Source organism: Dromiciops gliroides, chromosome 4 (genome assembly GCF_019393635.1).
Source record: "Dromiciops gliroides isolate mDroGli1 chromosome 4, mDroGli1.pri, whole genome shotgun sequence".
Taxonomy (NCBI): Eukaryota; Metazoa; Chordata; class Mammalia; order Microbiotheria; family Microbiotheriidae; genus Dromiciops; species Dromiciops gliroides.
This window is the reverse complement of record NC_057864.1, coordinates 194,311,998-194,339,224: the sequence shown is the minus strand read 5'-3', so window position 1 is coordinate 194,339,224 and position 27,227 is coordinate 194,311,998. Positions and strand designations below refer to the sequence as shown.

Genomic DNA, 27,227 nt, shown 5'->3' with positions numbered 1-27,227 from the left:
TGTAAAATTACATAAATACTAAATATTTATGTAATTACTGATAAATATCCAAATACAAAGCAATTTGGGAAGGAAGCAGGACAGGAAAGGACCACCTCATGTAGGAGGTAGCCCTTGAACTGAGCTTTTAAGGGCAGAAGGGATTTTAAAATGTGGAGACGAGGAGGGAGAACATCCCGGGCATGGCGAACAATCAGTGCAAAGACTAGGGGACCAGAGATGGAATGTTGTGTACAAAGACAAGCAAGGACAGTTTGACTAGATTATAGAATACATGAAGGAAAGTTGTAGTAAGTATAACAAATTACATAATAACATGCCATATATAATATTTAAATATATAACAGAGAATGGAATGTAGTATATCAAATAGAATAGAATAAGTATAATAAGCCTGGAAAGATAAAGATTTAGACAGGAGCCAGATCGTGAAGGAGAGCTTTGAATGACAAGCAAAAGTTTGTATTTTCTCCCAGAGGGAATAGGAAACCGCTGGCATCTTTTGAACAAGGGAGTGGCATGGTGAGACCTGGACCCTAGGAATAGTGGTCTAACTCTCCATAAGTAGAATGGGATTCCTTGGGAGGCAGAGAGTTCCCTCCTATTGGAGGTCTGTCAACAGGTGGAGGTTAGACGACCGTTTGTTGGATATATTGTAGTGGGAATTCCTTTTTGGTTATAGGTTAGGCCGGATGTCTGCAGAGGTTCCCTTCAAGCTCTAAGATTATATGATTCAGGGTTCAAACTCTTCAGTTTACAAATGAGGAAATGTTCTAGCTAAGGGTTTCCTCGGCCTCGTCTCCTAAGGAGAAAAGGGCTTTGATGTGATATGCAGACACATACGTGTACACAGTGCACATATAGACATGGGTATACACACATGTACACTCATACACATATATACAGACAAGCACACATACTCCCACCTTCACCACCAGCAGAAGGCTGCTTAATTAATTCTCTTTCTCCAGGTAGCCTGGCACTCTATCAGTGCTTCCTCACTCTCGTACCCTGCCCTCACCCACTTGCCACCCCAGTGCTATTCTCCTCACTCCATCCTTTTATCTGTTCTCATCCCTCCATCCCTCCCCCCCTCCATCACTCTCTTCTCCCCTCCCTCACTCACCCCTAGGCCATCACTCCAGCGCCAGCTGCGCTCAGCTCGGGGGTCTCGTCGGTTCAAACCAATCCAAAACCAGTGCTGCTCCTGGATCTCAGGCTCTGACTCACTGCCCACACAGACATTCCCCCCGCCCCAGGTCAAATGTGGTAGGAGAGGGTGAGAGGTTGAGGGACCCCAGGAGACCCCCTTCCCTCTGACCTATGACTTGGGAGAGAAGGGATAGCCCTATGGGATGATCCTATTCACCCCCAAACATTTTCCCCTTATCCCCTGCTCACCTTCACAAAGGCATGCACATCTTAGCATGTGAAAGACAAGTCCCTTATTGGCACACCCCACACATACACCTGCCATACATCCTCCACCCCCACCCCTCCACATACACACATCCCACCACCACCAGACTCCTTAATTGTCAGCCAAGGAGACTGTATCTAGCCAAATGTATCTAGCCAAAGAAAAGTCTGCATTTGATCTCAAAGGAACTGGGAAACTATTGGCACTTCCTGAGCAGGGGAACAACATGGTTGAGACGTGGGCTTTAGGAATAGCAGCTGAGCCATCCCTAAGTGGAAGGGGCTACCATGGGAGGGAAAGAGTGCCCAGGGACTCTTCTTGCGTGACCATGCAAGTAACCAAGCCTACGCACCCACAGACCCACAAAGCCCCTCCTCCCTGCCTCCAGGTTCAATACCCAAAGATTTTGTTGAGCATGGTGGATACAAAGTGCTCCTCCTCATAGCTGGCTAGGCTGAGTAGCTGGGCTCCCATCTCCTGGCATGCACTCTGGGCCAAGGGCCAACTCTTCTTGTCTTGCAGTTGGTCTGAGCTGAATACCTTGTTGGGGAGACAGAAGGTGTGTGTGAAGGGGGTGGGTGGGGGGAAGTTTGGTGGGCCTCCCAGCAGCCCAAACGACCCCATTAGACTCACTTCTACCTCCCTCCCAGCCCCGGCTCCTAAGGTAAGATAACTGCCTGGCATCCCAACTGAGCCATATTGGACACAGTGACCTAGTCAGGTTCTGTGCTGGGGGAGGGGGCTGGGGATCAGTCAGTCTCCTGAGGGGAAAAGAATAGGAAGAAGTGGAACCTGATGCCCAGACTGATGATCCCTGATCCCCATGAGAACACCTCTTATCTGCTGGGGACCAGTGGGGAGATCTAGGTTGTTGTCCTGATTCTGTCTTCTGACCTCCCTGTCTTCCTTCAAGTGCCAGCTAAAATCCCACCTTCTACAAGGAGCCTTTCCCAATCCCAATCCTAATGCCTTCTCTTGGTTGATTCTAATTATTCCTGTACATGGCTTGTTTGCACATAGTTGTTTGTATATTGTGTCCCCCATTAGACTGTGATCTCCTTGAGAGCAGGGACTGGTTTATTTGTTTGTATACTCATCACTTAGCACAGTGACTGGCACGTAGTAGGTACTTAATAAATTCTTGTTGACTGGTTGTTGGCACACAGTAGGTACTTAATAAATTCTTGTTGACTGACTGGCTTTATACTGTATAGAAAGAGTTGTGCAAATCTCTCACAGGGCTATATAAATATCAGTTATTGTTATTACTTATTCAGACAGGAGGAGGTGATCCAGAGGAGAAAAAGCTCTGGCTCTATGGGAATGGGGATGACATAGGCTTCTTGATAAAGGACAGGTGTTTCAGTTTGCTAAGAGGACAGAACATCTCCTGATTGGTCCTCCTGAGGCCCATTGACTGAAGGTTGTGTCAAGGATGATTAGCTACAGAGCATGATGGGGGACAGTAGGCTATCAGAACTGTAGAAAGGCTCCATACTTCTCTTTCTTGGGTCAGCTTCTCTTGGATCAAGTCCAGAACCAGTGCCCCCTTAGACTTCCAGCAACCCAGTAAGGATTGAGTATTCCTCTCCACCCCACCCCCAGAGCAATGGTTGTTAGAATGAATACATGGTGGTGAGAACATTTGTTTGCTTAGGTGAGTGTGAGCCTGGACCTCAAGCTCCTGGCAGCTTCTCTGTTTTATGTTTCTTTCTCTCCACTCAGGTAACTGAGCAAACATCCAAAGAAATAGATGTTTCCAGCCCCGGTGGTAACCTCATTGGTTTGAGAGGTCAGGAGTTCCTGAGTCTGTTTTGGCAGGTCAGAAGGAGCTGCTTCCTGCAACTACAGTACTTCTCAAAAGAGAAAACAACCACAGGTGACATCATCCTGAATTTGAAGGAAGTGAATGGCCATGCTTGGCTAGCCAGAAGATCTAGACCCTGTGAGTTGCTTGGACAAAATAGTTCCAAGGTGAATGTGAAATATCTGTTCAGAAGTCCCACAGAGTTGCCTTTGTCTCCCAGGAGAGTATAATAGAGATGCTTGTTCAAGTTTTAAGTATTGGTTAATGTGTACTTACGAGTCTTGTGTATCTAACATACTTCTTTTATGGTGAAGGAAATAAATACCTGTCCTATACCTGATATCTACTTTGTTCATTCAATACATTCTCTAGAAGGGGGAACTTGTGCTAGCCATCTCTATAAAAAGAACTGATGGAGTCTAAATGCAGATTAAAGCATACTTTTCAAATTTTTCTTTATTTTTTTCTTGTTTGGGGTTTTTTTTGTCTGTTTTCTTCCACAACATGACTAATATGGAAATATGTTCTATATGACTGCACATGTATAACCTATATCAAATTGGCTTTCCTTCTAATGAGTGGGGAGGGCAGGGAGGGAAGGAAAGAATTTGGAACTCAAAAAAATTTAATGAATGTTAAAAATTGTTTTTATATGTAAGGGAAATATGTTCATCCATTTTTAGGAGAGATCATAGACATGAGTCATGCCTAAGCTTTGTTTAGAGATTTGCCCTGTAATTTGAAGAAGAGAAAGTGGAGTTGAAGAGGGAGGAAAAGAATGGCAAGTGAGAGTATAGACATGATCATCTCTGTCTCTTTGGGGTCAGGCTCCCCTAGGTCTGAGTTTGGTCCCTGTGAGTCCAGGGCAAAGAAACATGAGAACCAACTAGAACTTGCTTTCCTGTCAGCAGAGGGAAACACCTGTCTCAGCAAGAGTATGTCCATCTCCAGGGAGTCAGACAATGCGTTTCATGGGATTGACTTCACTACATTATCACTAACATCAAAGGTATTATTCAGAAATATTGCAATGGACAGTCCCAAGTTTTAAGTTTGCATCCTTTTTGACCTGGTCCTGAACTTTTCATTTTGGTCCCTTCTTGGGTTCAGACTTTACGAAAGGACCGATCTTTGCCAAAGATCTGACCAATGCAGACTGGATTCATAGAACGTTAGAGCTGGACCTCAGAGGACCTCAGAGTAGAGTGAAAGGATTTTTCCCCAAATCTGCAGCACTAGATTGTCCATTAGACAGATTTCCCCTCCCCAACCCTTCCTCAACTTCCCCTACCTTATAGCAGTGTCGAAGCTTGAGATCAGAGGCCCAGCCCTGGGGGCAGGAGCCAGTGAGGCTTGGTGTGGGGTCAGGTCCAGGAAGCTCAGGTGTCACTGGGGTACCCAGGTTCTGGCGGCAGATGTACCGAGCCCGGAATGTGGTGCAGTTCTTCACCTCCCACAGACCCATCGCACTGCCGGTGGCCAAAGCCACACACCCCCCTCGACTATAGCCTGAAACAGGGAGAAGAGAAAACATAGGCAGCTTATGGGGTTGCCCCTCACTCCCTTCCTCTCAACTGATCACCCAGAATCTTCCAGGACTGAAGGGTAGGCAACCCTCTTAGTGCTACAGTGATGCCATGTGGCAGCACAAGTAGAGGCAAGGGGAAGAGGAGAAGGCTGGCTATTTGTACCCACCTTCACTACAGTTCCTAAGAGAGCAAACAAAAGGCTGGCAGAGTAAGGCATAGAGGTGGGAGGACAAGAAAGGGAACTTACCGGGCTGGTCCCGGTTCCAGTGGGTGTACATGACCTCATCCCCACTAAGCCAGTGAAAGGAGCCTGTCCCATTGATATCCTGAAGGGCTGTCCAGAAGTATTTGCCATCCCAGCTGTAAATGAGGCTGCTGACATAGGCTTGTTCAAACCTGTGTGTTGGGGAGGAGAAAGAACACAGAGGGGACAGAAGATGACAGAGAAGCCCCCTCTAATCAAACTTAGAGCTCAGGGACCCCTCCCTACTTTCCCTGGGTTCAGAATTTTCCTCCCTGGCCTCAGCAATGTCCTCCATCATGAAGTAAAATACAGAGAAGGGGACAGCTAGGTGGCACAGTGGATAGAGCACTGGCCTTGGAGTCAGGAGGACCTGAGTTCAAATCCACCTCAGATGCTCACTAGGTGTGTGACCCTGGGCAAATCCCTTAACCCTGTTTGCCTCAGTTTCCTCATCTGTAAAATGAGCCAGAGAAGGAAATGGCAATCCACTCCAGTATCTTTGCCAAGAAAACCCCAAATGGGGTCATGAAGTGTCACACATGACTAAAATGACTGAACAACACATGAAGAACTACCAAAGCTCTCCCTCCATGTCATTGTGCCAGGCACCTGTTGGTGATGGTGACCAGGGTAGCACCTTGGTCCATACACATCCGGCGGGCTTCACTGTAGGTCACATAATCTTCTCCAAGCCAATAGCAAGATGGGCTATGCCAGGTCCAACCCTGATCAGAAAGAGGAAAAAGGGAAGAAAGCTGGATCTAAGGAGGTGTCTTCTACCCGTGGGGCCCTATCTTCCCCAAAGTACAAGGAAGGAAGGCTAGAGCAGAGTCTGAGCCCCATGATGTCTTCTCCTGGCCCAGGACACTGGCATGGGGGAGAAGAGAAAAAGGAAAACAGAACTCCAAATAAAACCCAATCTTAGATGAACAGGACATCAGAGGGAGAGATGGGAAGCCATGGGGTAATCAGTAGGCAAGAGTGAGAAACAGAGAAGAAAGAGAATAAGAAGGTGGCCCAGTACTCTAGCCACCTAGAGTTAGGAAGACTCTTCTTCTCCTGAGTTCAAATCTGGCCTATTGAGTGACCTTGGGCAAGTCATTTGCCTCAGTTCCTCATCCGTAAAATGGGCTGGAGAAGGAAATGGGAAACTGCTCTAGTATTTTAAGAAAACCCCAAATGGGGTCACAGAGAGTCAGATATGACAGCAACAACAACAGGAATACTGCCTCCTCTCTCCTTGTTGTTTCAGGAGTGGCACTGGAGCCTATTATGGGACCATGAGAGGGAGCAGGGCAGATAAGGAGATCATTACACCCACAGGAGATCTTCTGTTACCTAATGGAGTATGAGTGAAGAAAGGGGGGACCTGATGCTACAGGGTGCTCTGATGGAGGGGAAGCTATGTGGCCAGCTGTTTTATGTGTTAAGGGTTTGTTTGTGTGTGTGTGTGTGTGTGTGTGTGTGTGTGTGTGTGTGGTTTTAGGACCTCCCTAGAATCAGAACACTCAACTCTCCTTATTACTGCCTATAGTCACCCTGGATAAGAAGGGTTAACTTATTCACTGCACAGATGTGAAAAATGAGTCTATACCCCCAATTCCAGGGTTGTTCAGTGGCCAAGACAATCTGGCTGTAGGAGTTGAGCAGGATCTCCCTCATCCTAGAATGGCAAGGGGCTAGAAAGCTGTGGGTGGGAGAGACCATGTCTAGAGTTCTCCCCTTTACCCCTCATTTCCTCTCATTCCTAACACCCCCAACACTACACCCCTCTGTTCCCCTTCTCACTAGCCCAAGTCAGGACCTGTTCTTTTTCTGCAACTTTGAATGAAGTAGAAGAGCCTGGAATAGGGGGAGAGATATTCTCTCTCTCTCTCTCTCTCTCTCTCTCTCTCTCTCTCTCTCTCTCTCTCTCTCTCTCTCTCTCTCTCTCTCTCTCTCTCTCTCTCTCCCTCTCCCTCTCTCCTTCTCTCTCTCTCTTAATGCAAAGAAAAACAGAGTGAGCAGCCAAGCTGGCACTAGGGAGCCAGCTGGGGAGGAATGTGGCCTCCAGTTCCGGCAGATGGAGCCTCCTGTGGCCAAAACCCCACAAAGTTTTCTTTATAAGAGGCCCCAGCGCCTTGGCTGCTGGCTCTCCCTCCCTCTGCATCCCACCCTCCCTCTCTCCTCCCCCTTGGCTGGACCCACCCATGGTGATGGGGAAAGGAGGAGCCTGGGAGACCGGGATGGGCAGACGTGCTGAAAAGTCCATCTCATCAGTCTGGACTCTGATGGCCCTGGCAGGGCCATGTGTCTGTCCGCAGTGAGAGAGTATTGGACACCCTCAGTTGGCCATTCTTTGCACCCATCCCCATCTTATTCTCTCTGCCTTCTCCCAGTGTGAAAGGAGAGGAGGTCCTCCCCAGAAGCTAGGGTATCCCTCTTCAGTCCCCCCGGTGATAGTTACTTACATCTGAGGGGGTGCTGTCTGGGAAGAAGACAGAGAAATGAAGGAAAGCCCACAGCCCCAGGGGATAGAACATCTGCCCTTCTTACCCTTGCAATGGTGCATTAGACATGATCAGAGAATCAGGATAATGGAATGAAATGCTGTGCAATTCTCCTCCCCCCTCCGAGAGACACCCCCCTCTTCAGAAACCTTTCCTGACCTAGGTTCATCCCCAGAGGCTACTGCAATCCCATCCTCACCTTGCGGCATCCATGATCTTCCTCTGGGGTCCCCAAGCTAACCTGGCCTGCCTTCTTGCAAATGGATGGCAATGACTGGTTGCAGGGACTATCATTCCAGCGCCCCTCCTAAAAGATAGGGAGATAGCAAATGGCTCAGCCTGGTCTTCCAATGTGGGAGGAAGTCACCAAATGATGGCCCGTTATTTTCCATGGCCCCAACCCAGGCTCTCCCACTCCACCAGAGACTCTCGGTTTTAGCCCTGACTTTGCCATTGACTTGCCTGTGTATCCCCCTGTACTTAAGAGTACCATGTCTATACTTTTATCAGCTAATGTATCTGAAGGCCATTTCTGGGTGGTGAGTATTAGTAGAACCCACTGGATTCTTCTTACTACTTATACCTACTTATGCCTAGAACTCAGGGTCAAGAGACCTGGATTTGATTCTGACTCTGCCACTTACTGTGTGGCTCTGGTTCATAATTCTATGAAAGACCAGCCCTGGAGTCAGGAGGACCTAAGTTCAAATCTGGCCTTAGACACTTGACACTTACTAGCTGTGTGACCCTGGGCAAGTCACTTAACCCTCATTGCCCCACCAAAAACAAAACAAAAAACAAACAAACATAATTCTATGAGAGATAATGCATTGGCAGGAGGGGATGGGAGAAGTCTCACCGGTCCCCAGATGGTGACGCAGTCCTCTAGGCTGTCTCGGAAGTTGTTGGGTTCAAAGGGGTGCCAATGGGTGAATTGTACAAGACTCCCATCTGACCACTCAAAGTTCATCTGCAGCTTCAGATCATTCAGACCAATCCACAGCTCTTCCACCTCTATCCAGGTGGGGAAAAGTAAGACAGGGAGGGAACACGGGAGCAATGGGGGAGGATGGGAGTTGGATGAAAGGGTGGGGAGAATGGGGTTAGCCCTGTCAGGAACTGGTCACCCTAAAAGAGTGTAGAAGACACAGGGGCCAAATAGGACTCCGTGGACCTCAGTGGAAATTGATCTGAAGTAACTGCCAGTGGAATAAAGGATAAGCCCAGGCCTGGGAGTTAGGAGACTTAAATGCTGGTCTCAGCTGTGTTACTGACTGTCTGTGTGACCTTTGTCAAGTTGTATCCTCTCTCTGAGTTTCAGGCTATAACATGAGAGAGTCTGTCTGAGATCCATCTCTAATATTCTGTGTTTCTTCCTGGGTTGAGCCAGGGAATGGGATGAAGTAGAGTTCACTCTGATCTACTAACTCAAGCAAGGGTTTACAAGCCTTTTATGTCGTGGCCCCCACTGGCAGCCTGCTGAAGCCTATGAACATTTTTTCAGAAACATTTTAAAATTAACAAAATAAAATAAATATTATTATAAATAAAACCAATGATATTGAAATATGGTGATTGGGGGCGGCTAGGTGGCGCAGTGGATAAAGCACCGGCCCAGGATTCAGGAGTACCTGAGCTCAAATCCGGTCTCAGACACTTGACACTTACTAGCTGTGTGACCCTGGGCAAGTCACTTAACCCCCATTGTCCCACAAAAAAAAAAAAGAAAGAAATATGGTGATTAAAAATTTTAAATAAATTTGCAGACCCCATGAAATTTATTAGATATCCCATGGATACTAAGTTGAAAACCCCTATTCTATAAGATCTCTGGATTCCTGTTCCCCTCCAGGGCCCATTTTGCCAAAAGAAGATAAGAGAGTAGAGGTGGGTCTAGAATGTGTTTAGTAATCTTGCGGAATTCAAGATAAGTGGGTTTATGAGGGTAAGGGAGGCAGGGGCAGTGATCAGGATGTATTCACTAATCTTGGGGCAGTCATGATAAGTAAACTGGTCAGTGCAGGGGCAGGGATTAGGATGCAGCATGAGTTCAGTATCTCTGGGGCATTTGAGATAAGATGGCTGAGGGTGGGGGGAGGGAGGAGGCAGCAGGCTACTCACCTTGTTTTATCTGCTTGGTGATAAACTCAAGCTCTGCCAGACTGTGGATACTGAGCAGGTCCCCACCCCCCCTCAGACATGCCTTCTTGGACTCGTGCCAGCTCCGTTTCTCTTGTAACAAGCGGTAGCAATGGGATTGGAAGGGCCGCCAACTCGGCTCACACTCGACCTTCACACCAGTCCAGGAGTCTGCCAGGAGAGAGGATGGGGAAGCATGTACTCTAACCCCACCCCCCTCCTGGAGATGGATTGCCAAGATCCTCTCATCACTTAATCAAGAAAACAAAAAACTCCATAATTGTTCCTGAGGGCAGGGACTATCTTTTGCCATTTTTTTGTATCTCCAGAACTTAGCACAGTGTCTGACACGTAGTAGGTATTTAATAAATGTTTATTAGATAAATGAATGAATGAATCTTTAAAGCCAAGTATGAGAGGCAGCAGAGTACAAATGATAGCTTTGCACTGGGTGTCCCCCACACCTAGAATGTAGTTCAGCACCCTAAAATCCCTTCAAAACTATGCTCAAAGAATATGTTCTACATAAAGCCCTTACTTAGCCCCAATGATAGTGCCCTATCCTTCACCCTGCCCCAAATTTACCTTGTATGTATTTGTATGTAGTCAGCGTTAGAGCAGGGTTTCTTGGCTATTTTTGTGTCATGGACCTCTTTGGCTGTCTGGACCATTTTGTGCATGAAGGGAATAATATATAAGGCTGGAAAGATAGGAAGGAGCCCAGTTGTGAAGCCCTTCAGATGCTAAACAGAAATTTGCATCAGATCCTAAGCAACAGAGAGTCATTTTAATAAGTAAAGGAGTAATACAGTTAGACTTGAGCTACAGAAAGCTCACTTTGAAGATGGAGAAGGAAGAGATTTAAGGAGCACCAATTCAAAGATCACTGCAATAAATCCAAGCAAGAGGTAACGAAAGCCTGGACTGGGATGATGGTTGTGTGAGTGGAAACAAGGGGACAGGTGCAAGAGATGGCATATAAGGAGAATCAATAAGGCTCATCCATCTCATTCAAGGAAAACTTATATCTGCTTCCTAGATATCTTGTATGTGCCTCTCTGGGCATCTCTTCTGCCATCTCTGCCTTTTCTATTAGAATGCCATCTCCTTGAGGGCAGAGATCATGTTGCTGTTCTCTGTGTGTCCCCACTGGCACACAGGAAGCACTTAATAAATGCGTGTTGCTTGATTGAAGTGATAACTGAATGCATTACAGCTGATGAGACAATCAAGCTGAGTGACGAAAGAGAACAGCAGAGGGCCCAGGAGAATAAGTATTTCCATTAAGTAGCAATTATGTGCCAGGCACTGTGCTAAGCCCTTTCAAATATTATTTCATCTTCACAACGACCCTGGGAGGTAGATGGTCTTATTATTCCCATTTTACAGACGAGGAAACTGAGGCAAACAGAGGTTAAATGAGTTGCCCAGGGTCATGACAGAGAACTTACTCAGTACTTCACATCCTGTTAAGATATACCTTTCCCCCTCAAACTCAGCCCCAACCTACCTCTTCCAGGAAGCTTAATTCCAGATTCTAGATTAATTCCAACCAACCCAACATAATATCTTATACTTTCTAACACACACACACACACACACACGGAAATCTGTCTCCTGACTTTAAGATCCACTGAAGCTGGGACATTTAAAATTAATTTTAAGTGGTCTCTGTCAGAGCATTGTGGGGTTGAGGGTTGTTAAAGAAATTCTAATGAGTCTTATGCTGGGAGGAGAGAGACAGAGGATGGGCATGGTCAGGTTATAATGAGGAAGGGAACCTGAGAAAGACAGAAAACAGGGGAGTCCCAGCTAGAAACAGTGGCTACCACCCTGTTTCACCCTCTTCTCCACCCCCCAAGCATAGAAAAGAAGCAGCTCAAGGTTGTGCAGGCTGAGGCAATGGGTGTATCCTACGGACAGAATAATTTTGCAGGATCCAGGAGTCATCATATATAGCTTTGGGGGCTGGAGAGCTTTTCTGATTGGCCAGCTTTGATATCATCCTTCTACCTAAATCAGGCTCCTCCTCTACATACACACACACTCTCTCTCTCTCTCTCTCTCTCTCTCTCTCTCTCTCTCTCTCTCTCTCTCTCTCCACCCCCCCCCCCAAACTGGGTCATTCTTTCCTCCTGGTTTCTTTGCATTTGGGTCTGTTGAAAGCCATGACCACAGCTCAGGGATGTGAGAGACTCAGAGGGAGGCAGATCCCCATTGATGCCTAGAGCTTAAGACGCCTCTTCTGAAAGAAGTAAGGAAAAGAGAAGGCAGGAAGAAGCCAAATGAATAGCAAAGTGATAAGAAAGATAGAATATGAAGGGCAGATAAGGAAATAGCATCTCACAAAATGGCCTATACTGAGTGGGACAAAAAAGTAAGGCCCAGATAGAGTCATTGTTATTGTTATTGTTGGTGTGTGTGTGTGTGTGTGTGTGCATATGTGGTTTTTCCCCTTTTGTTTTCTAGTATGAAAGTTCTTTTGGAAAAATTCCATTGCCAGTTGAACTAAGTTAATAATGGAGTTTTCCACCCTTGAGACATGCACAGAATGCTTTTTCATTCATTCATTCATTCATTCATTCATTCATTCATTCATTCATTCAGTGCTGCCCATAAGGGTTGGATGTGGTGGTGGCAGCAAGACAGGCCAAGCTCCAGAACCCTTGAAAGGAGGGGCAAACATAGACCAAGGGCCCAGGGAAAGCAGAGATGGGACCAGCTGTGGGCATTGGCCCATTACTACTTCGGCCATCCCCTGGATGCTGCCCCAGCCTTGTCTTTCCTCTCAAGCCCATGCTCACCAGGCTGCAGGGAGGTCTCCACTGTAGCATTGGGCTTCTTCTTACACACATAGGGCAGAGCAATACTGCAGTCCCGGTTCTGCCAGCCACCAGATGACTCCGTCCGGATCACCCCACAGTTCTCCTCACTGGGGTTGTCTGGCTGATCTGAGAGAGAGAGAATAGCACAAAGAGGCAGATACAGAGAGGAGAAACAGAGAGGGAAGAGGGGGGGTGAGGGAGGGGGAGAGAGAGAAAAGAAGAAGGAAGAGGAGGAGGAAGAAGAAGAAGGAGAAAGAGGAGGAGAAGGAGAAGAAAGAAAGAAAGAAAGAAAGAAAGAAAGAAAGAAAGAAAGAAAGAAAGAAAGAAAGAAAGAAAGAAAGAAAGAAAGGAAAGAAGGAAGAAAGGAAGAAAGAAAGAAGCAAGAGGAAGAGGGAGGAAAAGAGGGAAATAGATTTCCCCAAGAAGGGAAGAGTTCTTACCTTAAGCCCTAAAGCCAAGAGAGCTTCCCCTTCTCACCCACCTCCCCACCCACCCCATCACCATCAGACTCCATATCTCCAAGTTAAGGAATAGAAGAGAGAGTGACAGTTCTCCCCCAAACCAACTTAGGCATGCCTGCTCATGAATTTTGCAGAGTACAGATACAGATTCAGTGCTCTTGTTGTCCCCTAAACCAACTCCATAGAATTCACACTGCTCCCCCTGCCAACTCCTCCTCTAGATTGGTGATAAAAAGTTGCCTAGGGGGCAGCTAGGTGGCGCAGTGGATAGAGCACCAGCCCTGGAGTCAGGAGTTCAAATCCAGCCTCAGACACTTAACACTTACTAGCTGTGTGACCCTGGGCAAGTCACTTAACCCCAATTGCCTCACCAAAAAAACAAACAAACAAACAAAAAAAAAAAAACAAAAAGTTGCCTAGACCTTTCCCCATGTTGGAGATTGGGACTAAAGGCTTTAGCAGGCCTAAGGGTATAGTGAGCCCCATGTCAAGAAGCTTTGGATTTAGAGGACCTGAATTCAAGACCTTTCTTTGACACTCCCTGTGTGACCTTAGACAAGTCAGTTCTCATGGTCTCAGTTTTCTCATCTTTAAAATGAGGGTTTCAGATTGGATGACCTCTAAGTTCTTGTCCATCTCTAGCTCTGTGATCCACAAGGCTTATGCCCTATGATCCTTAAGAGGAGAATGGTTAAATTGTTATCTTCTCAAGACTCATCTGGAATCAGACCAGATGACCTCTCAGGTCCCTTCCAGATCTAAATCTATGATCTCACGAGTGTCAGACCACAGAGGAAAGGTACATGGGTCAGGAAGGGTGAGTCACTCAGCTTCTTTCAGCTCTGAGCAGAGATTCAGGAGACCTCACTTAAATCACAGTGGAAGGACTCTGGGGTGGGAGAAGAGAAGATAGGAAAGGGGGAGGGGGAGGAAGAGGTGTTTTCCTGTCCTATTCTTCTCTGACAATTCTACTTCTTCTCCTTTGACAACCCCAATAATGGTTGGCATTTACATAGTGCTTTAAAGTTTGCAAAGTACTTTACAAATATTACTTCATTTTATCCTCATGACTACCATGGGAGGGAGGTGCTACTAATATTCCCATTTCACAGATGAGAAAACCAAGGCAGATAGATATTAAGTGACTTGCCCCAGGGCCACATCGTTAGAAAGCGTCTGAGGTTAGATTTGAATTTAGCTCTTCCTCAGTCCAGGTCCAACTCTCTATCCACCATACCAACTAACTGCTTATCCATACCTTCTCCTTAGAAGAAAGGAAGAGATGGTACTTTCTCTGACAAGCAAGGGGCTCTACAAGCCTGATAGGTGTGGAGTTCTGAAGCCTTACCGCTCTCCCAGTTAAGATACTTGAGGGGAGAGTTGTCCGACCACTGCCAGCCGCCATTGGTATCTAGATCATTGAGTCCAATCCAGAGGGTTGAGCTATATCCAGTGAGCAGCCCTAGGCACAAGACCAAAGAGAGGGGAGGGAGGTGGGAAGAGAAAAGGGAAGCGGGGTAGGGGAAAAGAAACAGGAATTAATGTCAACAGAAGTTCTTACCATGTACAAGTCCTAAATGCAAAGGCTATACAGAAACAGGGAAAAGCTTTATCCGGCTGAGAAGGAGAGAGAGCTAAAAAAAATGCGATTAGGTAAATGGAAGAAAGATCCAAAAGGAATCCCAAGCACATCACCACCAACATCATGTATATTATTATTATTATTATTATTATTACTACTACTACTATTCTTATTCTTATTCTTATTTCTGGTCATTGTGGGTTGTTCCAAGCCTATGAGTTCATTGGTGTGGGCAACTCTTCCTTCAATTTAGACTGTTAGAGATTTGTTGGGGAGAACTGAGAGGTCAAGTGACTTGTCCAGAGTCACACAACTAGTCCCATCCACTATGTCATGCTGCCTCTCCATATTGTTGCTATTATTACCTACATTATCACATTATTGCTAATCTTGCCAACATATCAGCATGTTTCTTTTGGCAGACTTCAAAACAGTTTAGAATTTGTGGCTATATTTTTAAATTTTTTTTCTTTCTTCTGCTTATTTCATAGTTTATTTTTGTGTGGATTGTCAGTGAAGTGGGTGAGGCTGTATGCCAGCATGCTGATCTTAAAATCAGGAAAACTTGGGGTCCAGTCTCACCTCTGATGCCTACTGGACTTTGGACACATGGGTCGACCTCTCAGCCTCAAACAATTCCCTCAACTTCTCTACTAAGCTTTATAAATGACCTACTTCACATATTAAATGAGGTGACATAGGTAAAGCACTTTGAAAACCTTAAAGTACTATATAAATGCTGGCTATCATAACTATTAGAGAGGCATAGTATGATGTGATACAGAGCTGATCTTGAAGCCAAGAAGTCAAGTACTGGACTCTGAGCAGTACTAGAGGACACTGCAAATTAACCTTTCTCAGTGTTCTAAGCAACTGTCTAAGACAATGTAAGCTGAAGAGAAGGTACCAACCTACACCGGAAAGTGGAAATTCCCTATACTTGTTATTGTTCAATCGTGTCTGATTCTTCATGACCCCATTTAGGGTTTTCTTGGCAAGAATGCTGGAGTGTTTTGCCATTTCCTGCTCTAGATCATTTTACAGGTGAGGAAACTTAGGGAAACAGGGTTAAATGACTTGCCCAGGGTCACACAGTTAGTAAATGTCTGAGGCCAGATTTGAACTCAGGAAAATGAGTTTACTTAACTCCAGGTCTAGTGTTCTATCCACTGTACCATCTAACTGCCCCATTCCCTATACTAACAGTTTTCAACTTTTTTGGTCTCAAGATCCCTTTACACTCTAAAAAAATTTTGAGAATCACTTTATATTCAAACTTATTGAAGACTCCAGGGAACCATTGTTCATGTGGGTTATATCTATTGAATTTTACTGTATTAGAAATTAGATGAACTTATTATTTATTATTATTATTATCATTATTATGAAAATGGTTTGGCCCCAAAGACCCCCTGAAAGGGTCTTGGGGACCTCTCACGATCCCCAGGCCACACTTTGAGAACCATTGCCCTATACCAATGAAATCATAGGTCCATTGTCCTATTGTGATTATTATAGACAAGTTATGATCTGTACTTGGTAAAGGGAATTAACACACCTTTAAAATTATAGCCCACTGATGCATTAAGTGTGTATTTAAACAAAATGATTGACAGTAGCCCTGCCTCTGAAGACCTTACTCTTCTCTCTTCTTCCAATCTGCCTTCAACAGCCCCATGTTTCTTTTATCCTTCTACACATACACAAAGGAGAGTCTGCTCTGGTACCAGGGAGGTGCTGCAGCCATCTCTTACTGAACTGAGAGAGCTCATTGTTATATTCTCTACATGAGCATTTACACCCCAGAAATATGCAAACGTTACAAATCAGGGCTTGATTTATTGTTTTGTTGATTATCTAGACTTAAGAAAGTGATGGAGAAAATGTTAATAATGAAGATTAGGCTTAAAAGTGTATGAAGAGGGGCAGCTATATGGCACAGTGGATAGAGCACCAGCCCTTGATTCAGGAGGACCTGAGTTCAAATATGGCCTCAGACACTTAACACTTACTAACTGTGTGACCCTGGGCAAGTCACTTAACCCCAATTGCCTCACCCCCCCCCAAAAAAAAGTGTATGAAGAATACCTTTTTTTCCCATTGGAGAGCTGGTGGTTAAACATTTACCAACACACCCTTGTCTGGAACCCTCCAAAAGACCCCCCCCCAAAATGCACTTCTCCTCACTACACCTTAGTTCTCCCCCACCAAAAGTCCTCCTGGATGTCCCTGTCTGTTGTTGACCCCATATGCAGTGCTAGGCTATTTGTAGGAAAAGGGAAGACTTGTGAAGAGTTGGGTTGGTTACAATTAGGGAGACTAGATTGGGAACACCAGGCTTCCCCTTCCTGGCCTCACTCACCATTGATGTAAGTTTGTTCATGGATCTCAGTGATGCTCAGCAGGTCGGCTCCCTGCTGTTCACAGCTGGCCCAGGCCTCCCTCCAGGACAGTGTGGACTGGAAGTTAAACTGGTAGCAACTGTTTGTCAGCTGGTCCTTATCCCAAAAAGTCTCACAGTCATTACCTGGAATAGCAGTAGGGAAGAAGGAAATGGAGGGAACTCAGAGTAGACACAGACTACTGACCCACCCCACAAGTGACCACCCCTGGTGCTACATGCTAACCCTCAACCTCCTATTCCAGAGGTTCTGAACATTTTTTTAAAGTTAATAAATTTTGATGACCATATTTCATTCACTACAATTGGCTTCCTTTGGAAACCTATGTTTAAAAAGATTACTTTGAGAAGAATCCATAGGCTTTAGCAGACTGTCAAAAGGATCTATGGTCCAAAATATACACACACACACACACACACACACACAGATTTATATATATATAATCCCTGTTATATTCCATCTCCAAAGTCAAGAGGAACTTCCCAGAGAGACAGCAGACACGGAAACTGACAAGATGGTCACATCTCTCATGGACCCCTAAAATTCCACCAGGCAAAGCTTTCTCCATTACTGATTTCCTGGACCCTCGACCTTCTTTCTGCACCCCACCCCTCAATATGCTCCCAGACTCCTTTTAACCTTTCCAGCCTTGATCTGCAAGTTTATCAATCACTCCCCTAGGTCCTTTTTCTATCCCCTATTTCCATTCCCCACTTCCTGGTGCCTTATCCTGGGGATAGGGGTGGGAATGGCAGGGGCAACACTCACTCTTAATGGGGCAGAAGCCCCATCTCTCATCTTTGCCATAATCCTGAGTGGTGGCACACCAGAGGTGCCCATCTTCTCGGCCAGTACTGGTACACCCATGGAACCACTGATTGTCATATTTGAAGGGGATGGTGCAAGGCTTCCCGTGAGAGTTTCCTTGTATCGTGTAGATCTCTGTGGGAGAAGGGGGAAGAGGGGAGAGGCCGGAGCTCTTATCATTAGGGCATCAAAATCATTTTCTGTGCTCCCTACACTACAGTCAAGGGGATGGAGGGTGTCAGTGACCAACCCGTTGCCCCCAGCTCTATCACACCACAAGTAGGAACTCTGGATAGTATGGGAATGGTAGGAAAGAAGCCAGGGAGAGAAGAAAGATCCCAGTCATTTCTCCCTACCTTGCACATGCGTGGAGCTCCAGCAGAGTCAGGGAAGAAACAAAATGGATCTGATCCCATTTTCCCCAAAGAGCTTCCAGATTTAGCCTCCTGTACCTCTCCCACTTGTGGCTATGAAAAGCCAGAGGTCTCTGAGTTCCTAAGGCCCAACCACGCCTTCCTCTTTCCTACTCATTCCATGGCTTTAACCCAGGAAACCTCCAGAGACAAGGAATTCTCACCACCCTCCAAGTTCCTTTGAGGACCAGAGAAGCCCCTACCTGAGCTGGTGTGTACAGGGTCTCCCTTCCTACATATCTAGACACAGACTGCTGGATGTGGACATGAGGAGGGGGTCAAGATGAAAGATGGCTGAAAAGGAACTCCTTTCAAGCCTGGCTGCCCAGGAGGCCCATTTTCTCTTGCCACACCCCTCCCCCAACTTTTCCAGCCAGGACAACCTATTCTAGAACCCAGGTGGGCTTCTGAGAAAGGAGTGAGGAGGAGGATTGTCTAGTGGGAAGAGCTCTGGTGCTCAGGAAACCTAGATTTTCAGCTCTGCCACTAACTCAATGTGTGCCCTAATAATCCTGGGCTTCCATCTATTCATCTGTAAAATGGAGATGAAATCTGCTTTGTGTAACCTCATAGGAAAGAGTAAAATGAGACGAACATAAAAACACTTTGGAAAAGCAGCATAGTATATAGCAGACAGAATGCTGGAGCTGGGATTGTTTCCCAGCTCAAGATACTATCTGTGTGATCCCGAGCTCATTGCTTAACCTCTCTAAGCCTCCATTCCCTCATCTGAAAAATTGAAATAACAATAGTACCTATGGTGGTGGAAGTGGTGGCACAGTGGATAGAGCACTGGGCCTGGAATCAGGAAGACCTGAGTTCAAATCTGGCCTCAGACTGTGTGATCCCAGGCAAGTCACTCAACCCTGTTTGCCTCAGTTTCCTGATCTGTCAGATGAGCTGGAGAAGGATATGGCGAAACACTCCAGTATCTTTGCCAAATAAAGCCCGAATGGGTCACGAGGAGTTGGACACAACTGAAATGACTCAACAGCAATAACATAGGATTGTTGTGAGGATCCAATGAGATAAGGGTGCTATATACATGTGAAGTATTATTACTTGGGAAATAGTTATAAAGTGCTACTTAGGGAAAATTTTATTAGAAGAGTGAAATTGTGTGGGACAGGAAAGGACTTTTCCCCAAGAGCCCATAGCAGCAGGATGGAATAATCCTCACTCGAAAGGCTCTTCACCTTTTGGCCAGCTCCTGTCCCAGAACCCTACTCTCACCTCTTCCCCACACTCTCTTTGGGAGGACTATCCTGCCCTGGCCTCCTCACCATAGTAAGGTACAGAGCATAGATCCTCATCACTGCCGTAGATGCGCCATTGGTTGCCCCTTGTCTGGTCTCCACGATCACTGAGGACAGTCTTTGAGACGTTCCCAGTCTGGCCCCCCAGATACAAAGTCAGCTGGTCCCCCAGTGTCCGGCAGTACCAGCGCAGGCTCAGGGCCTCTCGGTCACACTCATAGGTACCCAAGGATGGTGCTGTGGTTGTATTGGCACCAGGCCCAGCTGTGCCCAGACACTGCATGGTGCCCAAGTTGAAGAGCCGGTTGCGAGAGACCCACTTCCACTGCTGGGCAGGCAGGCTGGTATTGCAGACTGGTGTGACCTTAACCTGTCCTTCTTGGGCCTCCAGACAGCCTTGTAGCCCATGAGTGAAGATCAGGAAGACGTTGGGCTCTGGAAAAGAAAGCAGATGATGAGGTATTAAAAAAAAGTCTCTCCTGTTCGTTGATTTCTCGGCATCCCTAGTGATATCATTCTATGACTACCTCTGGTCTATAAAAATAACCTCTTAGTTGACCTCTCAGTCTCTCTCTCTCTCTCTCTCTCTCTCTCTCTCTCTCTCTCTCTCTCATCTGCCTGTCTGTCTCTCTTTCTGTCTCCATCTCTTTGTTTCTGTCTCTCTCTTTGTCTCTCTGCCTTCTCTACTTCTCTACTCCACCTTACACATTGCCAAAAGACATATTCAAAAGCATCGCTTTCGGGACACTCCCCATCTCTAAATTCCAGGATAATGTCATGAAAAGTGACCTAGATTGAGAGTAACAAGGCCTGGGTTAAAATAGTAGTTGCACCGGGGCAGCTAGGTGGCGCAGTGGATAGGGCACCGGCCCTGGAGTCAGGAGTACCTGAGTTCAAATCCGGCCTCAGACACTTAACACTTACTAGCTGTGTGACCCTGGGCAAGTCACTTAACCCCAATTGCCTCACTTAAAAAAGGAAAAAAAAATAGTAGTTGCACCATATACAAAATGGTGTGACTTTGAGAAAGTCATTTATCCTCCTTATCTGTAAAATGAGAGGGTTTGAACAAATTATGGTCTCTGCATAGAATGGAATGTTGTTACACCATAAGAAATGAAGAACATGAATTCAGAGAAGTATGAGAAGACTTGTATGAAGTGATGCTGAACAAAGAAAACAATATACACAACGACTTCAATAATATAAATGAAAACAACTAAAAAGGCAGCTGAATTCGGGGTAATCATAATGAATAGTTGTGGTCCTAGAGCACAGAGGACAAAACACATATTCCTAATGAGGTGGAAAATATTGTTTTGTTGTTTTGTCAGTTTTGCTTAAATGTGTTTTGTTTAATAGAGTGGTATATAGGGAGGTCACAGAGGAACTGATGAGTTCAAGAAACTGAGCAGTTTTTAAAAATTGATATTTTTTTTTTAAATGAACCAGGCGGAGTTTAGACTGGATGATCTCTAGATCTCTTTTGGCTCTGGTATTCTGTGATATGTGGTCACCCCTCTTGCTAGACTTTGGCATCAGTATAGAAGTCAGGCTGTTGGTGATCACAATTCTAGTATCCATTTCTTAAATTCTCAAACAGTATTCATTGGATAAGACTAAGCAGACTACCTAAGAGAGTGACCTTAGTAGCCAGACCTTGTCCTGGCTGTGCTTTGTCCTCTCCATCTATGCCTTTTTCTCATTCCTTCTTGTCTCATCCCACAAACCACAACTGAACTCGCCAGGGCTGCCCAAGGCCTCCTCCAGGATCTTAATGTTTTGAAGTCAAAAGTTCCTTCAAGGTCAGGGATGGGTTAATGGAAAATGTCCCTCTGCAGGGGGTAGGGAAAGAGCCTGAGACCAGAGAAAGGGAAAAGTACCAGCTGCTTCTACAGAGCCTTCCCAGAGATAAAACTGGACATTTTAGACCAGGGCTCCAAGGAAGCCAGCAACAAAACCACTGTCCCCCCCAAGAATGTATGACTGCAATCTGATTGCCCCGAGTAATAAAATATAAATGTGGGTTTCTGAGTATGACAGTATTCAATTTGAAAAAAAAAACATTTATTGACTTCTGGTTAAGATAACAACATGAAAGGTCATAGAGAAGCCCTGTTATCCATATCAACTCCAGAAAATATCTGAAAAGGATTTTTAAAAGCATCTAAAATGAGTTCATTAGAAGAGTATACAAATAATGAGGGTATTATGAGAAAAGCAGGCATCTAATTGACCCCCACCCTTATCTGAACCAGATAAGGGAAGGTTGTACAAACACACACACACACACACACACACACACACACACTATCATCAAGTAGATTCTCTTTCACCACCCTCTTCTTTTTCTTCTTCTTCCTTTAAGAGGGGGGTCAGGAGCAAATGCAGAAAATATATAAGATAAAGGAAAATGCACGATTTACAATTTAATGATGATGAATGAGATAAATCTATCTAGATGGCCTTAGCAAATGGATTAGTAAATAGAACCCAACAATAAGTTGTTTACAAGGAACACATAAAGATTCACACAGTTGAACTGAGGGCCAAAATAGAAAGTATGCACTTGTTGATTTTTAAAATGTAAGACCAAAAGTCATTGTTCTAAAAAAGGGTAACAATGAATAAAGATATGATAAAAAAAAGAGATAACTATTATGTTGAAAGGTATCATAAATATAAATATTTAATGTAGATGCAATAAATGGCATTACATCTAAGTACTTGCATATTTTTAATTATAAGAAGGAATAAACAGCAAAACTATAGTAGTTAGGAAACTTAATGTTTTGCTTTCAGACCTAGACAAATCTAAAAAGAATGTATAAATTATTAAAAAAATGTTAAGGAACTGTATAGAATTGTTCAAAAGTGAGAATGTATCACAGGTGATAACTGAATAAGAATAGAAGGGTATATGCGTATTTCTCAGCTGTGCATGACACTTTTACAAAAATTGATCATGTGTCAAGGCAAAAAACCTTCATAAACAGTATAGAAAAGGGGAAATATTCAACATACTGACCACAATGCAAAAAATCTATGCTCAGTAAAGAACATTTGAAGAAATGATTCAAACTTAAATGGAGACAAAATAATATAATCCTAAAGAACTGGTGAATCAAAGAATAAACCATACAAAAATAGCTAATTTCCTCAAAGAAAACAATAACAATGAGACAGTATATTAGCACTTTTGTATTTTGGCCAGAGTAGTCCTTAGGGGAAATTCCATATCTATAAATACTTTCATCAACAGAAAAGAGAAAAAAAAAGAATCAATGAATTGTTCATAAATTAAGATAATTAGAAAAGCAACAAATAAAAAATCCGAATAAAAAAATAAACATTTCGAAATCAAAGAAGAGATAAAAATAAAAACAAAAAATCATTGAGTTTATAAATAAAGCCAGGAGCAAGGATTTTTTGAAGGAAAAAAATAAAATAGATTATTAGCTAATTAGCTAATCTGAAAATAAAAAATAAGCAAAGCCAAACTGACAATATCAAACATGACCAAAAAAATGCAACCTCACAATAATTGTAGCCTATTTGCTAATACTTTTTAAAATATATTTTTGCAGTGGTTATAAATCTTGTATATTACCAACAAAGCTCTTTAGAAAGAGATAGAGAAATAAATTCCGGGTTATTCCATTTCAGAATGTACAAAATGTCTGGGAGTCCAACTAGCAAGTCATACTCAGGAATTATATAAGCTATCATTACAGATGTTAATTGCTCATGATTGGGCTATGCTGATATAATAAAAATGAAAACACTATCTAAATTAACTTATATATTCAATTACATACCAATCAAACTACCAGAGGGTTCCTTTATTGAACCGGAAAAAATAATAACATTGAATTAGAAACTAAAGTTCAATAATATCAAGGAAAATAATGAAAAAAATGGGAAAGGAGGCATAGCAGTCCGAGATTTCAAACTATACTAAAAAGCAATAATCAACATAAATCTTTGGTACTGGTTAAAAAATAGAAACGTTGATGGGTGAAACAGATTAGGAACACTAGACTCAGAAGCAACTGGATAGAATAGCATAGTATTAAATAAATCCAAGATCTTTAACCACTTCACAAAAACAGCTGGGAAAATTGGAAAGCAGTGTAGGAGAAATTAAGTTTCGTCCAACATCTCACACCATATGCTACAATAAACTCCAAAAAAGATACCTGACCTAGATATATCTGGAATGCTTGTTCCATAGGCAACAAACTTCTTTATTCTAAATCTTTTCCTCTTCCACTTCTTCCATCTTTTAGCAATCATTGAAACCTGGCTCCTCCCTGATGACACAGACTCCCTGGCCACTCTTTCCAGTACCTGCTACACCCTTCATTAATTCCCTTGGGCTCACTGGTCAAGGAAAGAAAGTTGGAATACCCTTTTCTTCCCATTGCCACTTCTAGGCTCTCTGCCCCCCACCATTCTAATTTCTCCTCCTTTTACATTTATGAAATTCATATCTGCTATTGTCTTTCAGTTGTTTCAGTAGTATCCAACTCTGTGACCCCATTTGGGATTTTCTTGGCAAAGATACTGGAGTGGTTTGTCATTTCCTTCTCCAGATCATTTTACAGATAAGGAAATTGAGGCAAACAGGACTAAGGGATTTGCCCAGGGTCACACAACTAGTAAATTTCTATGATCAGATTTGAACTCAGGATGATGAGTCTTCTTTTTTTTTTTTTTACATATAAGGTATTTTATTTGTTCCGTTACATGTAAAGATAGTTCTCAACTTTTGTTTATACAAGCTTTACAATTTCAGATTTTTCTCCCTCCCTCCCCTCCCTCCCCCTCCCCTAGACAGCATGTAATCTGATATAGGTTATATCTATATATCTATATACATATACATATAGATATAGATATACACACACATATATATATACACATAATAACATTAATCCTATTTCTGCATTAATCCTGTTACAAGAGAAAAAATAAGAGCAGTGATGCAAAACCTCAAAATAGAAAAAAAAACAGCACCTAAAACAAAAGAAATAGTATGGTTCAATCAGCATCTATACTCCACAGTTCTTTTTTTTTTTTCCTTGGATTTGGAGATCCTCTTCTATCATGAGTTCCCTGGAACTCTTCTGTACCATTGCATTGGTGAGAAGAATATAGTCCATTACAGTAGGTCAACACTCAATGTTGATGATACTGTGTATAATGTTCTTCGGGTTCTGCTCATCTCACTCCAGGTTTCTCTGAACTCCTCCTGCTCAGATGATGAGTCTTCTTAACTTTAAAGGCTCTGCACTCTAGCCACCATGCTGCCTAGTTGCCCTGAAATTAATTTCTAATACCCAATCAAAATCCTAGTGGCTATTTTCTCTAGATTACTCCCTTTTCTTCCCCTATGACTTTGATAATGGGCTCATAATTTTTCTCTTCTCCCCAATTCCTGCCCTAATACTAGGGGACTTCAACATATGCATTGACTCTCCCTCAAAGATTTTAATCATTCAGTTTCTCAACCTACTTATTTCCCATGGCTTACTCCTCCATACCACCTCAGCCACACACAAAGATGATCATAACCTTGATTTGCCATCACCCACAAATATACCACCTCCATGTTCAAGAATTTCAAAATCTCCTTATCTAATCATAATCTATTGGTTCTCCACCTCTCCTTCTGCCTTCCCTTACCAAATCCTACTCTTCATCTACACCATGACCTCCAATCCCTTGATCAAATCCCTCAGTTCTTTCCCAGGCCCCCTTCCCTGTACTGATCACTCTCCTCTTTCTCCCCTCTTGACCCCTTGGTAAACCAGCTAAACTCTACACTGTCCTTTTACCTTGAGTTCCTTGCCTCCTTACGACATCACCAATTATACCCGTCAAGGCTTAGTCTTGGATCACTCCTGCCATCTGCTGTTTTTATTCCTACACACATGCTGCTGAACAAAGGTAGAGAAAATTCTGACTGGGTCCACTACAAATTTACATTACACAGCTTCAGTTGGGCTTCAATTCTGACTGGGTCCACTACAAATTTACATTACACAGCTTCAGTTGGGCTTCACACTGGGCAATCCTTCTACACCTCCTTTATCAACTTACTGCCCCACTCTCCACAGCTGTTCTTCTAAATCTTTTTATCTCTCCTCAAACCTCCCATGGCTCCCACTACCACTCTTTCCAACAAATTGCACTCCCTGTGATCCCTACTCTATCTCTCCCTGTCAACTTCTCTGCTGCCTACAAACATACCCATAACTTCCCTATCCTCAAAAAATAATCACTTGTTCCTTCTACGTCCATAATTATTATCCCATATCTTCTCTGTCCTTTGTGGATAAACTCCTTGGAAAGGCCAGCTATGATAAGTGTCTCTACTTTCCTCTCACTCTCTTCTTAACCCTTACAATCCAGCTTCAACCTCATCATTCCACTGAACTTGCTCTCACCAAAGATGCCAACAGCCTTTTCTCAATCTTCATACTTTTTTTTTGGTGAGGCAATGGGAGCTAAGTGACTTGCCCAGGGTCACACAGCTAGTAAGTGTCAAGTGTCTGAGGCTGGATTTGAACTCAGGTCCTCCTGAATCCAGGGCCAGTGCTCTATCCACTGTGCCACCTAGCTGCCGCAATCTTCATACTTTTTGATCTCTCTGTAGCAATTGACATGTTGGATATGTGAGATGGAAGGTCAGCAGGGAAGTTAAGGCAAGGTGAGTAGCTTTGAGAAGCATCAGCATAGAGATGGTAAATGTTTATGTTTGCTGATTTTTTTCAAATCCAAAATAGTATGAAAAAATGCTCCAAATAATAACAAGAGAAATGCAAATAAAAACAAGTCTGAAGCTTTACTATACACTCATCAGATTGGTAAAGATGACAAAAATGGAAAATGGCAATTGTTTCAGGGGCAACAGGTGTACTATTGCATTGTTGGTGGAGCTGTGAATTGGTATGGCCATTCTAGAAAGCAATTTGGAACTATACCCCAATAGTGACTACACTGTATATACCCATCAACACAGAAATACAACTACTAGGCTTATACAAAGAAAGAGGGAAAGGATGCATATGTAAAAAAATATTTATAGCAACACTTTTTATTACAGCAAAAAAAAACTGCAAACAAAATGGGTACCTATCAATTAGAAATTGGCTGAACCAATTTTTGTATGTAAATGTAATGGGATATTATTGTGCTTTTAAAAATTATGAAAGTGAGGGGCAGCTGCCTGGATTCAGGAGGACCTGAGTTCAAATCTGACCTCAGACACTTAACACTTACTAGGCGTATGACCCTGGGCAAGTCACTTAACCCCAATTGCCTCACCAAACAAAAAAATAAAATAAAATAAAATTATGAAAGGGGGAGCAGCTCGGTGGTACAGTGGATAAAGTACTGGCCCTGGGTTCAGGAGGACTTGAGTTCAAATCCGGACTCAGACACTTGACACTAGTTGTGTGACTCTGGGCAAGTCGCTTAACCCTCATTGCCCTGCCCCCCCCCCAAAAAAAAATATGAAGGGGAAGGATGCAGAGAAACCCAGGAGGATTTGTATAAGTTGATGCAGAGAAAATTTATAAGGACTATTTTTTAGATTAATACATTGTAAAGGAAAACAATTGTGAAAGACCTAAGATCTATTGTCAATTCAATAACCAGTCAAGACTCCAGAAAACTGATGTTGGAACATGCTCCTAACATCTTGCTGGAGAGGTGATGGATTTAGAGGCACAGAATAAAACGTACATTTTCAGACATGGACAATGTATGGATTTGTTTTTCTTGTCTATGCTTATTTGTTATGAGGGAGGGCTTTTGGAGGGAGGTTGGGATGGAGGGAAACTGAG

General features: G+C 43.8%; 1 protein-coding gene across 1 annotated transcript in view; it reads right to left on the bottom strand.

The window, feature by feature from the left end:
• MRC2 (mannose receptor C type 2) overlaps positions 1–27,227 on the bottom strand; it is a 96,158-nt gene that overhangs the window by 20,395 nt on the left and 48,536 nt on the right. Inside the window, exons 2-14 of the mRNA XM_043964421.1 lie at positions 19,402–19,809; positions 17,667–17,840; positions 16,859–17,023; positions 14,263–14,376; positions 12,433–12,579; positions 9,611–9,799; positions 8,349–8,503; positions 7,689–7,796; positions 5,610–5,725; positions 5,004–5,152; positions 4,519–4,736; positions 1,818–1,960; positions 1,127–1,229 (exon numbers count right to left, since the gene is read on the bottom strand). Coding sequence (XP_043820356.1) covers positions 1,127–1,229; positions 1,818–1,960; positions 4,519–4,736; positions 5,004–5,152; positions 5,610–5,725; positions 7,689–7,796; positions 8,349–8,503; positions 9,611–9,799; positions 12,433–12,579; positions 14,263–14,376; positions 16,859–17,023; positions 17,667–17,840; positions 19,402–19,809 — 2,189 coding nt within the window. The remainder of the gene's footprint in view (positions 1–1,126; positions 1,230–1,817; positions 1,961–4,518; positions 4,737–5,003; positions 5,153–5,609; positions 5,726–7,688; positions 7,797–8,348; positions 8,504–9,610; positions 9,800–12,432; positions 12,580–14,262; positions 14,377–16,858; positions 17,024–17,666; positions 17,841–19,401; positions 19,810–27,227) is intronic.